Source organism: Fundulus heteroclitus, chromosome 5 (genome assembly GCF_011125445.2).
Source record: "Fundulus heteroclitus isolate FHET01 chromosome 5, MU-UCD_Fhet_4.1, whole genome shotgun sequence".
Taxonomy (NCBI): domain Eukaryota; kingdom Metazoa; phylum Chordata; class Actinopteri; order Cyprinodontiformes; family Fundulidae; genus Fundulus; species Fundulus heteroclitus.
In genome coordinates, this window is record NC_046365.1 from 12,435,330 (window position 1) to 12,448,323 (window position 12,994).

Here is a 12,994-nt window from a genome sequence, read left to right on the forward strand (position 1 = left end):
AAGCCTCGCACGTTCAGGTCCTCCCTGTCGTACCTGTAGCCGTGTGGGTCTGAGCCACGGGGTATATTCTGTCCATGTCCAGTGTGGCCTCATACCGCTTCTCCCTCTGCAGGGGGAACACCACTTTAGTCAGGGCGTTGGTGATCCGCCGCCATTCCAGGATTACGCCTGGCAGCGGGTGCAGGGGACGGAGCTTCTCCAGAACATCCTGACAAGGGAAATCAATCTTTTAGACTTAGGATTTCTTTGCATTAAGTCATATCCAGTGAATTAGATTTTATGAGGGGGGGGGGGGGGGGGGTCTAAAACACTGAGCTATATTATACACTGGAGTGCTAATAGCCCGCTGTTAGAACGAGTCGCGTTGAAGCCACCAGCCGCCATATTGGTACTCCCTATTTTTTCCCCACTAACTAGGGAATATGTGCGCTACAGCATTGAATAACAAGGATTTTTTCATGTTCAGGGGGAGCTTAAAACTTTTAAAATGTCTAATGCCATATACTTTATGTTCTAAAACTAGTAAGTACTGAGAAAGTCATGTGCTGAAATATTATGAATTTTATTAATTCAAATATACATATATAACATTTATAAATATATAAATAACAGTATACAAAAACATATATTTACATATATGTATACATATATACATATTTATATATACATATATGTATATTTAATATGAATAACATGTAAAATATTTCAGCACCTAATTTCCTAGTAGTTGATAGTGTTAGTACATCCACTGACTGTAGAATTACCTGTGAAACGTTTTCACACAGCCAGAAAACTGCTGCTTGTTGCAACCAAATGCTATGGGATTCTGTGAGAGTAGGGAGTAGCAAGATGGCGGCCAGTGACTTCAGTTTTTCGGAAAAATCAGCACTCCAGTGTATTATATAGCTCAGTGGTCTAAAAGGATTAAGCCAAGTCAGGCAACATGGCTGTATGTTAAATAGAAATCGTTCTAATTTATAGGCTACTTAAAACGCTACACTAGATCTGATTTAGCACGTTTACTGAATATTTAAAGCCCCTTAATTCCCCCTTTTTGTTAAGTTTGAAGGGCAGAAGGCCTTATAAGGCATGGCTACAACAATTGGTTTGTAGAATGCTAAATGGCTGCACCTTGGTGGTGCTGAACTGCTTCCCTAGGCGCGCTCTGCCGCCGCCTCGCCTGGTGTAACCCAGGGTCTTCTTACTTCTTGGTCCGTCTACGTCGCCGTTTGGAGGCAGGTGGAGCTCCAAAAACAACACCTGCAACGCGAAGGTAAGCACACACACACCTGTGTTTTCATTAAATTTTTTTGTTGATTTACTTGCATTTTGCACACACACAAAAAAAAAACAACAGGAATACAGAAAACGGCCTGGGAAGGAGAAGAAGAGCGGGACCTGCGCTACGTCGTCGACGCTGGTGAGGGAGAAGCTGTGTCCAGCCAGGCTGTAAGCCTCGGCTTCCAGCGCCGACAGCTTGGCCTGCATCACGTGCTTTTGCCTCTCGCACTCCTCCGCGCTGAAGCCGACGCCGTTCAGCTCCAGCAGGGCCAGGCAAACCTGGGAGGGCATCTCCGTTCTCCTAAACACATCTGAAAGAGTGGGACGATGTTACTGAAACCATCCCCGCTCTCCCCCCCCCGGACGCCTCACAGAGACGCGGCGTCTATACCCAGGGCGCCGTCCCGCTCCAGCAGGCCGGAGAGATGCTGCATGACGGCGTGTACGAGCACGCTCTCGGTGGCCGCCCTGACTCGAGGACAGTGTGAGTGTGCGTTGCCCAGACCGTCCAGCAGGGGTAGTTCTTCGGGACAATAGACGGTCACCATGTTGGGTAGAGTTCTTTCCTCCCTGCCGGGGTCCAGCAGCCAGCAGGCGACCTGTGGTGGACATTAGGGGTGGGTATTGCCAAAGAAGTCACGATTCGATTCGAATCACGATTCACATGCCACGATCCGATTCTATCACGATGCATCACGATACTTGAATTATTGCAATGTATCGTGATGCATTGCTATATTTTCACTGAACACTGTTAGAAAAAAATACAGCCGTTACCAGTGGATGACTGACTGTGTATGATCTGGATAGTGTCTTCAATTGATACATCACTGAAAGCAACTGAATTAATGCATAGCTGTGTTTATTGAGATGACTTTTGGGGGGGTATTTCCTTGAAAACGATTACTGTTACTGGACACAAATATTACTATTACTGGAGTGGACACACTGACAAAAAGTGCCTAGGATATATAAAACTTAAAATAACAAAATAAGGATAATTTTGGCTGATGTTCGCCAATCATTCATGCAATTTTATTTATAAATTTTTTAAAATTAATAATCGATACTTGGCGTCAAGAATTGATGCATTAGATCGCGAAAATTAGAATCGCGATGCATCGTCATGACGATTATTTTGCACACCCCTAGTGGACATCTGCAGCGTTTACACTTGATCCCATTTATTGTGCTTTATCAGTTTCTACAGAGGTGACAAAACCATTCAAAAACAGTATCTCAATATTTGGCCATTCAAGTATCCATCTTTGCCCTAATGTCTTCAGATAGATATGGAAATTCATCTGATCTTTTTTGTTTTCATTTTTCAGACACTTTTTGGAAAAAAACAAAAGCTTGCTGAACTCAGCACTAGTTGCCCAAATCATAGCACTTCCACCACCATGCGTTAAAGTTTGGTCTTCTCTTCTAATTTGTCAGTCCGGATCATCTTCGTTCTGTTACATGATCTTATCGTACGCTCTCAAAATGACAATCTTCCATCTTCATTTCCTGATTGCGGGACATCTGCAGTTATTTTTTCAACAATAAGAGTTTCTTATGATACTAGACAGAAACAGGCCATCTAATGCGTCTCTTGACCTCAACCGGACGATCTGCGCTGAGGTGGCCGATCCTGGAGTGACTGGCGGTGGAGTTTTCAGGAGGGATAACTCTAAAATTCTTATTTAAAAAAATGTAAGTTTACATTTAGCTAATAAAGGATTATTTCTATTATGTTTTAATTGATGATATGTGCGTAGAGTTCTAATGTTTCCCTCCCAGGGTTCCTACAGCATAAGGGAAGTTAAATTCAAGACTTTTTAAGACTTTTTAATGCCACTTGAAATAAAAAGTTAAGACCAACTTCACGATAAACAAGATAAACCTTGTTGCGACAACTTCACCCAAATGTTTATTTTAACATAAACCATTACTTTGTGGCCCAGTAGACATGTTTAAAATTTTGAAAAATATTCCATATAGGAATAAAGCTAAAAAACACACAAATTACAGATATATTTTTAACAACTATTGAACTGACTGCACAAACTTTGTTTTGTTCCCTACTAAAATAAACTATAAATCAGTAATAAAAACCACAACATAACCAGTGCCAACTCTTTTTCACAGCTATGGTCCGGCCGCAACAGTTTTTATTGGTTCCGCTATCGGGACGGAACCAATAATGGTTACATTGAGCCGTTCGGTAAATTAAAAATATATATAATTGTGTCAATTATTTTACTGTTTGGTAAGGATTACAAAAACTAAATCCTATTTATAGGCAGGCAAAGGCAAAAGGCAAAGGCAAATTTATTTATATAGCACAATTCAGTACAAAGACAATGCAAAGTGCTTTACATGATTAAAATATAGCAAAATAAAACAGAATAAGAGCAAGTAGGAATAAAATATAGATAGAAAATAGAACAAAAAAGTGGTGATTCAGTTAACTAGGACAGTTGAAGGCAATTTTAAACAAATGTGTTTTTAATCTTGATTTAAAGGAACTAAGGTTTTCCACATCTTTACAGATTTCTGGAAGTTTGTTCCAGATAAGTGGAGCATAGGAACTAAATGCTGCTTCTCCATGTTTAGTTCTGGTTCTAGGTATGCAGAGTAGGCTGGAGCCAGAAGACCTGAGTGGTCTGGATGGTTTATACACTGATAACAAGTCTGTGATGTATTTAGGAGCTAAGCCATTTAGGGATTTATAGACTAACTAGTATTTTAAAGTCTATTCTCTGACATACAGGGAGCCAGTGTAAGGACTTTAGAACTGGGGTGATGTGCTCTACTTTCTTAGTCTTAGTGAGGACGCGGGCAGCAGCGTTCTGGATCAGCTGCAGCTGTCTGATCCACTTTTTAGGCAGACCTGTGAAAACACCGTTGCAGTAATCTATTCGACTAAAAATAAACGCATGGATTAGTTTTTCCAGATCCTGCTGAGACATCAGTCCTTTAATCCTAGAAATGTTCTTCAGGTGATAGAAAGCCGACCTTGTAACTGTCTTTAGATGCTTTTGAAGGTTCAGGTCTGAGTCCATCACTACTCCCAGATTTCGGGCCTGATTGGTGGTTTTTAGCTGAAGCGACTGAAGCTGTGTGCTAACTTTTGATCTCTCCTCTATTGGTCCAAATATTATTACTTCTGTTTTGTTTTTATTCAATTGAAGAAAATTTTGGCACATCCAGGCATTGATTTCTTCTAGGCATTAACTCAGTGCCTGAACTGGTTCATAGTCACCTGGTGACATGGTGATGTAGAGCTGTGTGTCGTCTGCATAGTTATGGTAGCTGATGTTGTTGTTTTTTATGATCTGAGCTAGAGGGAGCATGTAGATATTGAAAAGGAGGGGACCCAGAATGGACCCTTGGGGAACCCCACATGTGATTTTTGTCATCTCTGATGTAAAGTTACCTACTGATACAAAAAAGTCCCTGTCCTTTAAGTAGGATTTAAACCAGTGGAGAGCTGTACCAGAGATGTTGACCCAGTTCTCCAGGCATTCTAACAGAATGGAGTGATCAACAGTATCAAATGCTGCACTGAGGTCCAATAGAACCAACACGGTGGTTCTTCCACAGTCTGTATTTATATGGATGTCATTAAACACCTTGATTACGGCGGTCTCTGTACTGTGGTGAGCACGGAAACCTGACTGGAAATGACCTGGTAACAATTTTAAGACCTAACAAAGACTGATTTAAGACATTTTAATGCCAATTAAGGCCTTAGTTTTATATTACAGAATTAAATGCCTTTTAAGACTTTTTAAGGATCCGCGGGAACCCTGCCCTCCTCTCACCTTGGGATCCTCATAGTTTCCCTCCAGGCTGATGCCGCAGCTTCGTACCAGCCTCTTGTACACCTTGATGATGTCATAGACGACAACCGCGCGGCCCCTGCGACCGCTCGGTGCTGCGCTCAGACACGCCTTCACCCGCTGCAGCCTTTGCGTTACCGGAAGAGCCTCGTCGAGCGGCGGAGGAGCCAGGCTGGAGCTCAGACCTGACCGGGGGGGGGGGGGGACCAGAAAGGCTGAGCTGTGGAAACACTTTTAAAAAGGCGCTGCCTGCTTTTAAATCCATACCTTCGCTCTGCTCCTGCTGCAGAGAAACATAGTAGGCGTCCCTGACTCCCCAGCAGACGGATAGTCCAATCAGAGTGCGGCCCTCGTCGTCTCCTACTGGGAAACCGTCAGGCGTAGGATGAGCTGCTGATGCTTAGCGGGGCGAGAAGACGGAGAGTGGCGGTAAACAATCAGGAGGGCAGCTCAAACATTTTCTTCAACCTTTTCACTCACCTCTCCTATGTCTCCCCCCTGTGTCGTCCTCAGGCCGCCGCCTGTGCGCCCTCCGCTCGCAGGCCAAGGCCACAGAGAACCGCTCTTTGGTTTCCCATTCTTTGATGAACGTGTCAAACAGGCGCCGGTCGCTCGCCACGTCAATGATGGAGAAGCTCCCCGAGTCGCTGCAGAGGAGCGAGGCGTCCTGGGACAGCTGCAGGGCGAAGCCTCCGGGACTCACCGGGGACTCTGCGTCGGACGGAGGCTCAGGCCGGGGGGACGGCGGAGAGGCCGCCGTCTGTGGGGGGAAGAAGAGGCTCCGGCCAGTCGGGGGGCTCCTCTGTGGTCTACCGTCAGAAACGGAGACGGCTGCGTGGGCCGTGGCTCGCTCTCCGTCCGTTGGTCCTTCCTGGAGGCGGTTTGAGGGGGTGGACTGTTTCAGGGGCTGGGTGACGGCGGGCGAGAGGACGGAGGAGGTGGTCAGCTTTACTCTGGGTGTGACTGGAGCCGTGTCCTGCGTGGGGGGGATGAGGTCGCCGGCCGAGCCTGGTCTCTCGGGGGGTTGCGCCTTTTGAGTAGCGTCGGGTTGTTGGGGCTGTTTCCTCTTTCTGCCCGGCTGTGCCGCTGGCCGGGGTAGCTCTGTAGCATCGTCTGTGTCAGCGGCGGCGATGGCGGTGGGACCTGGCTGGTCAGACATGCTGGGCCAGCGGTCAAAGATCTCCTGTAACCCAGGGCTGCAATAAAAGGCACTTTCAGGAGAGTTTTGGACACCTGGGGTTCTAAAAACATCATTTTCTATAAGGTTTTCTCTCTCTTCTCCGGTTTGCTTTTCAACATGTTGAGCATCTTTTTCTTCATCTCTCTGACGGCCGCCGGCTTTCTCCTCCTCGGACTCTTCCTCTTTGCTCGGTTGCTGCAGCCCTTGGTTCCCTTCGCCTCCCTCAGCGTGTCTCGACAACGCCTGCCTCCCCAGAAACGCTTCTCCCACCAGGAACGACTCCCCCCACTCGGACAGACAGAAGAAGGACTCGCCCCACCGGACCGCCTCCTGCTCCTCCGCCTCCTGGTTGGCGAGAAGCTCGCTGCGTCGTTTCTGCTGGGCGGACGGGGCCGGGCCGGCGGGCTCTTCGTCTTCGCCTGCCGGCTCGGGTGACGGGTTCAGGAGCAGCGTGTCCAGCAGAGCGCTGTCGTGCATGCTGTCGAACAGGAAGCCGCTGCTCCCGTCGGGACTCTCTGCTGCGGCCTCGTTGTTGTCAGGGAGCTGACGATCATCTCCAGCCTGGTCTGTATCTCCCTGAGCTGGACTGGGAGACGCCTGTGAAAGACGGCGCCATAGATGAGGCTCCGGAAGTAGAACTTCAAACATGCTTACGGTCATTTATGTCACACAGTGCCCCGCAAAAGGGGGTTTATGGGGATTTGATGTCATCGTCCAACACAAAGTAGTGCAAAGTTGTAGTAAAAGAGAAGACAAATATTTTTGTTGTCGCAGTCCAATGTCTTTAGCAGCCTCTGGCAGGATTGACCTGTATGGTGCGTTCAGGGTGATGTGCAGTGTTCGTATTCCAACACACACACAGTGCACTGCAAGTGGATCAAAGGGTTCCACTGTCCTCTCATCTAAACAGGACTTCCTACAGTGTACAATATGACTTCCTTCTAGGGCTGAAAAATTAATCGCATTTTCAATATAATCGCGATTTAAAAAAAACGCAATTTCCAAATCGCAGAGTCTGTAATTTTTGGCTCTGTAACAATTAGGGAATTAGACACGTCCATTAGGTGTTGGTAAAATGTTTAAAGTGGGTTTGCCTCCACATGGAAGGGAAGACAGTTGCAGCAGTGAGATAATCTAACTTTACTTGTTTTAGAGTTTATATAATCATACATAGCATTAAGTACTGGTCAATCAGTTTAATACATTGACTTGCTCGTTGGTTGCACTTTATGTTCAACAAAGATTGATGTCCAAATCAACTAAAAGCTGTTCTCTTGAACAATATTCTGATTAATAGAAACATTAAAAGTTCTTGTTTTAATTAGTCCTTGTTTACAAACATCTTTATTTAGAGGTCATTTTTGTTGCTTGTGGTTAACGCAGAGAAAAGTCAAAATTGCAATTTTGGTTGAAATGTATCGTAGTCAGAACGCGATCATTACTGCTCTGAGTTTAGATGCTGTGAGTTTTAGCAACTAATCTGCACAGCGAGGAAACAAATTGATTTGTTGTTTGTATATGTTTAAAAAGACATGATAAATCAAACTGGGAAAAAAATCGTATTAAATCGCAATTTTAAGAAAAAAAAATCGCAATTAGATTATTTTCCAAAATCGTTCAGCCCTACTTCCTTCTTGTCACTCCTCCCTACCGACCAGACTGGAGGAGCGCGCCGCTAATGGCCGTGCCGTCAACAGGTTCCCCCACCTGAGCTGTGGATCGGTGCAGCTCCTCCAGCGCCTCTTGGCTGCTGGTCGGGTTGTAGTTGTGCCGTACTCTCGCTGTTTGCTCTATAACGAGCCTCTTTTACAGAAGTTAGGTGCACTGGACTTTATATAGGCGTATCAGATTAAACACTTTAGGTACAGAAGAAGAGTAAACTTCACATTACTTTGTGTTGGTCTGTCACCTAAAATCCCACTAAAGCAGAAACTCAAATAAACATTAGTGGTTGTGACTTAATTAAAGGTAAAATAAGGTTCAACAGGCATGAATAGTTGACGCTGTCGCTTACTCTGGGGTTGCTGTTGAGGATGAGCTCCATCTGACTCTCTGTGACAGAAATCTGGAACCTGGCGGCCGCCGTCTCAGGGCCTTCAGCTTCGTCCCTTCTGTCATCGTCTGCTCCTTTCACCCGGTCCCCGCGTCGCTCCCCCTGCTGCTCCGCCGCCTCGTCTCTTCCTCCGGCTGTACCTGTGAGCGGACGCTGAGCGATTATTCTCTCCGTCTGAGTGTCCAGGTCCAAGCTGCGGCCGAAACTCTCCTCCTCCTCCTCCTCCTCTGCGTCCCTCTGCTCCTCTTCGTCAGTCTTGCTGCCTGCGTACAGCTCAGGAGAGGAAAACCTATCCACGCCCCCGGCCTCCGTTCTCCTCCGCTTGGCCTCGGGAGTGAACAGGGGAGCAGAGTCTGCACCCGGAGGTGTAGAAGCGACATCTGGGTTTTCTTGAAGAGTGACAGGCGCTGCGTTGGGGACTTTTGACGGCGATAAGTCAGCAGGCTGCAGCCGGTCCTGCACGCCCCTGCCGGTCTGTATCGATTGGAGGACTTTGCGCAACGCAGCCGAGTGCTTTGGTGTGCCAGGCAGCAGAGGAGAAGAACAGTCTCCTTTTTCTGTGCTTGTGGGGGCACTTGGTCGATGCGCTAAGCGGCAAACCGGGGCTCTGAACCTTGGGGGCGGGGCGGGGGAGGGTGGGGGCTGAGGCTGTGGGGGCGGGGGCGGCGGAGGGAGAGGGCTGGATACGATCTCGGCTAACTCCTGAGTGAGGCTCATTTCAGCAGCAGGCTGGTTTAAATAATGATGAGTCTGCTCTTCGACTGATTTGTTTCTTTTTCTTCTATCTTCTTCTACTAAACTGATACTTTCCAACCTTCCCCCATGTTGTACAGCCCCTGCTGTCTCCTGTTTGTCCTCATGTTCAGCCTCGTCTTGTCTGGATGTGCTTGGTTTTGCTTCATTTCTTCCCTCAGCTCTTTCTACCAGAACGTCGCTGATTTCAGGGTCCGTCACATCTGGCTTCTTTGCTTCTCCCTCCAGCGCGCCTTTCCCATCGGCAACCTTCTCCTGGATTTCGGCATCTCTCCCAATCTCCTCCCCGTGACTCTTACTGGTGTTCCTCCTCCCCGTGTGCGTTCCCGACGGATGCCCTTCAGTCCTGCGCATCGGCGAACGGCGCGGGGCGACATGCGGGGCAGACGCAGCGTCCGAGTCCCCGCTGGGGGAATCATCAGAGCTGCTTCCAGAGGGCGCCTGTGGAGGGAGTGTCGACGGGTCCCAGTGAACGCCGAGCTGAGCCAGGTCCTCCTGAAGGAGAAGCCTGGCCTCAGAAACGATCTCAGCAGCTGCTTCCTGCTCTGTCAGAGCCCGTCCGCCAGTGACCCACACGCAGCGCAGGTTCCGCCTCTCCGCCGCCTCCATCTCGCTCTCATCCACCGCTCGCTTAGAACTGATCATGAAAAAAAGATAAAGATAATGTTAAGGATAATGTGGAGAGGATTGGGCATTCTTAAAGTGGATTCAATGGTTTTATCTAAAGCCTCATGTTAAAGGAAGTTAGAATAAAGATACATTAGTTGGACTTTTATTCTGTGCCCAGATTTATTTGATGACAGGCAGTTTCTTTTAACATCATTTGGGACATATCTGTAAAACTAATAAGTCAAGCTTATAACGGTCCATCATATGCTGACCTGAGGCTTTTAAATCTGCATCTTTTACTAAGGGAGGCCTGATGATAAAAACCCTGCGGCAATGATTTTTAGGAACAGGATCCACAAGTTTGCATTTATTGTGAGTTTTCTTTAATACTCCCAGTATCGTAATTACAAACTAATAAGTAGATGAATGTCTCCGCAGACTTTCTGTAGCCGTCCTCAAAGTTCTGGCGTGACTTTCGCTGTGTTATGGCCGTTTATCTTGGCTGAGGTCTCTGGTGCCGGTAGCTGTTTAAACCCTGGGCAGATCACCAGTCCTTCAGAAGGCCATAATGACTCTTAATAACTTTGGCTAAAAACGATAAAGAACCAGCTAATGTTTTTAAATATAGATATAACAAATGCAGGTTTTAACAGTTTTTCATGAAATAATCACATTGAATTTCGACAACAGAATAACACAATATAACAATATATTTTTTTCAGATTTTTAGATCTATTCTTATTGTCATTAGGTTGGAAACTATCTGCTTATTTAGCATCATTTTCCACAAATGTCAAGATAGAAATAGCATAGAAATAAAAACGTATTCATCCTCTTTTTGTACGTTTTTTTTTTGTTTCCTTTATTTTAAAACCTAAAAATAATAAGAATACAGTAATTCTTTGAAAATGACAACAAATTTCCTGTAGTAGAAATTAGAAGTTGTCCTGTGGCAATAAGCCAGTTTTAGTGAGGCGGGGGTGGGCGATGGGCAGAAATGGCTCTTTAGATTGAACAGGTTGCAAATAAAAAGCATCACTATCCCCTTGGTAAGAATAGTGGTGTCAAATTCAGGTGTTTGGTTTCTTGCCCCAAATTCAGCTTTTAAACACAATTAAAAAAAATTTAAATTGCGTTGAACTCAGGGTCATTTCAGAAAATGAATGTTAGTCAGTTATATCCAGTGCAGTGTGTGCTTTGGATCGCTGTCCTGTTGTACCCTCGTGCGACCAGTTTTCAACCACCTCACACGGATCGTCCCCATCAGATCAAAGTAAATTGGTTCAAGAAAGCCAAAGCTCAGCCTATTATAAACTGGAAGAGGTTGGAACCACCTGGTAATTGGATTCACCGAGAGGACCCGACCGAGAGAGAAGCTCCTGGTTCAAAATCGACACCAGGAAGCATGACTGATGTTCTCACCTACCGATATGAACAAGTCGAACGCCTTCTCAAGAACCTTTACATGGTCAGAAGAGACAGACCCGGAGCTTTTTTGCCCAGAACAATGTCAAGCATGGTGGTGGTAGCAGCATGCTGAGGGGCTGTGACGCTGCGAGGGATCCTGGAGCGCTTCCCAGTGTACAAGGAAGACTTGTCTCCTCATTCTTTCACTTTCCCTCGAGTAAAGAGCTGGTTGAGCTCTGGACACACTCGGTGTGCCAGCAGGACAATCAATGATCCCAAACACACATCAAGAGTGGTTTAGAGAGTTGTGTCCATGGCAGGAAACAAGCCGATATTTAAATGAGCGCTGCCATTATTGCAGTGCAGGATGGTCAAGCATCCATGTTGAATGATGCCAGAAGATTGATGATGACTAGTAAGTCATTAAGGGGTCTAAATGCAATTAAAATGGCCTCTGGGATTAATCATTTTCTAAATATGTGGTGGCATTTGTTAACGGAGGTGAAATGCATTTCAAGTGTTTTGAACAAAAATTATTTCCCACATAAATCTAAGCTATAATTCACAGTTTCCCACTGTGGACTTCGTCTGTATGGTACGAGGCATATTTGGTGTTGGTATTTAATGGCTTACTTAAAGAATAACATCTGGTGTGGTACAACAATTTGTTGTTTTGGGGGAAACAACAAATATGAGCTAACATTTCATAGAAAACAGGCATAATCCACTCCACGTCTACCTCTTGAATGGGACGGCGTTGCGCAGCGCTTTCTCCACGTCAGCAACAGGGGCCCGGGCTACTTGGGCCACGGTGCAGAGACCCTGGGCGTACAGCGCTCTGGCTCGCGTTGCATTGAGGAGGGAAAGCCGGACCAGGTCGACGAGCTCCCTCTGGACTCCGAAGCTCAGCCTGGTCTGGTACTGAGACAACAGCAGCTCCATGTTGTGCCAGCCCAGACGCTTGCAGAACACCGTTACCATGCCTGAAAGATGGCAGGAAGGGAGGGAGGGATGGGATGGGAGAAGCAATGGTGAACTTGTAAAATCAAGTTGGTTCGCTTTGCTTTTTTCAGCAAAACGAAGCGACAGCCGGTATACAGTCTTATTCAATCAGAATGTCCGCGCTGGTGAGGCTCATTTGTCCGATTACAAGTACCTTTGGAAAATAACAACCGTGAAGCAGGTATTCGATTGTTTATTAAGCCCACATTTCTGTATCAAAATGTTTTTTAAAGCTCTGATGTCATATTCAAATCTTAAATGTTTGTGGTAATTTCAACTTTTAACTTTTTGTTCTCTGACATTTTTTAGTTCATAGTAGGTACACCTGGTCTGGTGTTCTGTTAGCTGTGACATCACCCTAGGGAGGCAGATCATCCACTATTACTATATAACGTAGAAAGGATTCCTGGATCAGTGTGTGTTTCTGTGCTTTTTGTGTCTCTTCTCTGTCTTTTGTAACCCCCAGTCGGTCGAGGCAGATTACCGTTCATACTGGTTCTGGTTCTGCTGGAGGTTTTTTCTCCCTGTTAAAGGGGAGTTTTCCTCTCAACTGTCACTTCATGCATGCTCAGTATGAGGGATTGCTGCAAAGCCATCAACAATGCAGACGACTCTCCCTGTGGCTCTACGCTCTTTCAGGAGGAGTGAACACTGCTTGTCAAGACTGAAATAAATGAACTTTTCAATTATTTTCTAATTTATGGACTGACTCTTTCTTAGATGTGATTCTGAGCTACACATTGACCCTGTGATCTAAGCAAAAGTAACTAAACGTTTTCCTGACATGGAGAAATTTGGCAATCGTGTCAACAGCCATGGTAAAGGTTGTAGCAACTTTGAGGATTTAGATTTTAGTTTTTTCTTTCATATAATCAAATG

General features: G+C 45.9%; 1 protein-coding gene across 1 annotated transcript in view; it reads right to left on the reverse strand.

Moving 5' to 3' along the window:
- polq (polymerase (DNA directed), theta) overlaps positions 1 to 12,994 on the reverse strand; it is a 30,818-nt gene that overhangs the window by 4,607 nt on the left and 13,217 nt on the right. Inside the window, exons 18-26 of the mRNA XM_036136923.1 lie at positions 11,853 to 12,096; positions 8,306 to 9,734; positions 5,592 to 6,888; positions 5,379 to 5,510; positions 5,094 to 5,296; positions 1,673 to 1,880; positions 1,399 to 1,592; positions 1,132 to 1,260; positions 34 to 208 (exon numbers count right to left, since the gene is read on the reverse strand). Of these exons, the coding sequence (XP_035992816.1) occupies positions 34 to 208; positions 1,132 to 1,260; positions 1,399 to 1,592; positions 1,673 to 1,880; positions 5,094 to 5,296; positions 5,379 to 5,510; positions 5,592 to 6,888; positions 8,306 to 9,734; positions 11,853 to 12,096 (4,011 nt within the window). The remainder of the gene's footprint in view (positions 1 to 33; positions 209 to 1,131; positions 1,261 to 1,398; positions 1,593 to 1,672; positions 1,881 to 5,093; positions 5,297 to 5,378; positions 5,511 to 5,591; positions 6,889 to 8,305; positions 9,735 to 11,852; positions 12,097 to 12,994) is intronic.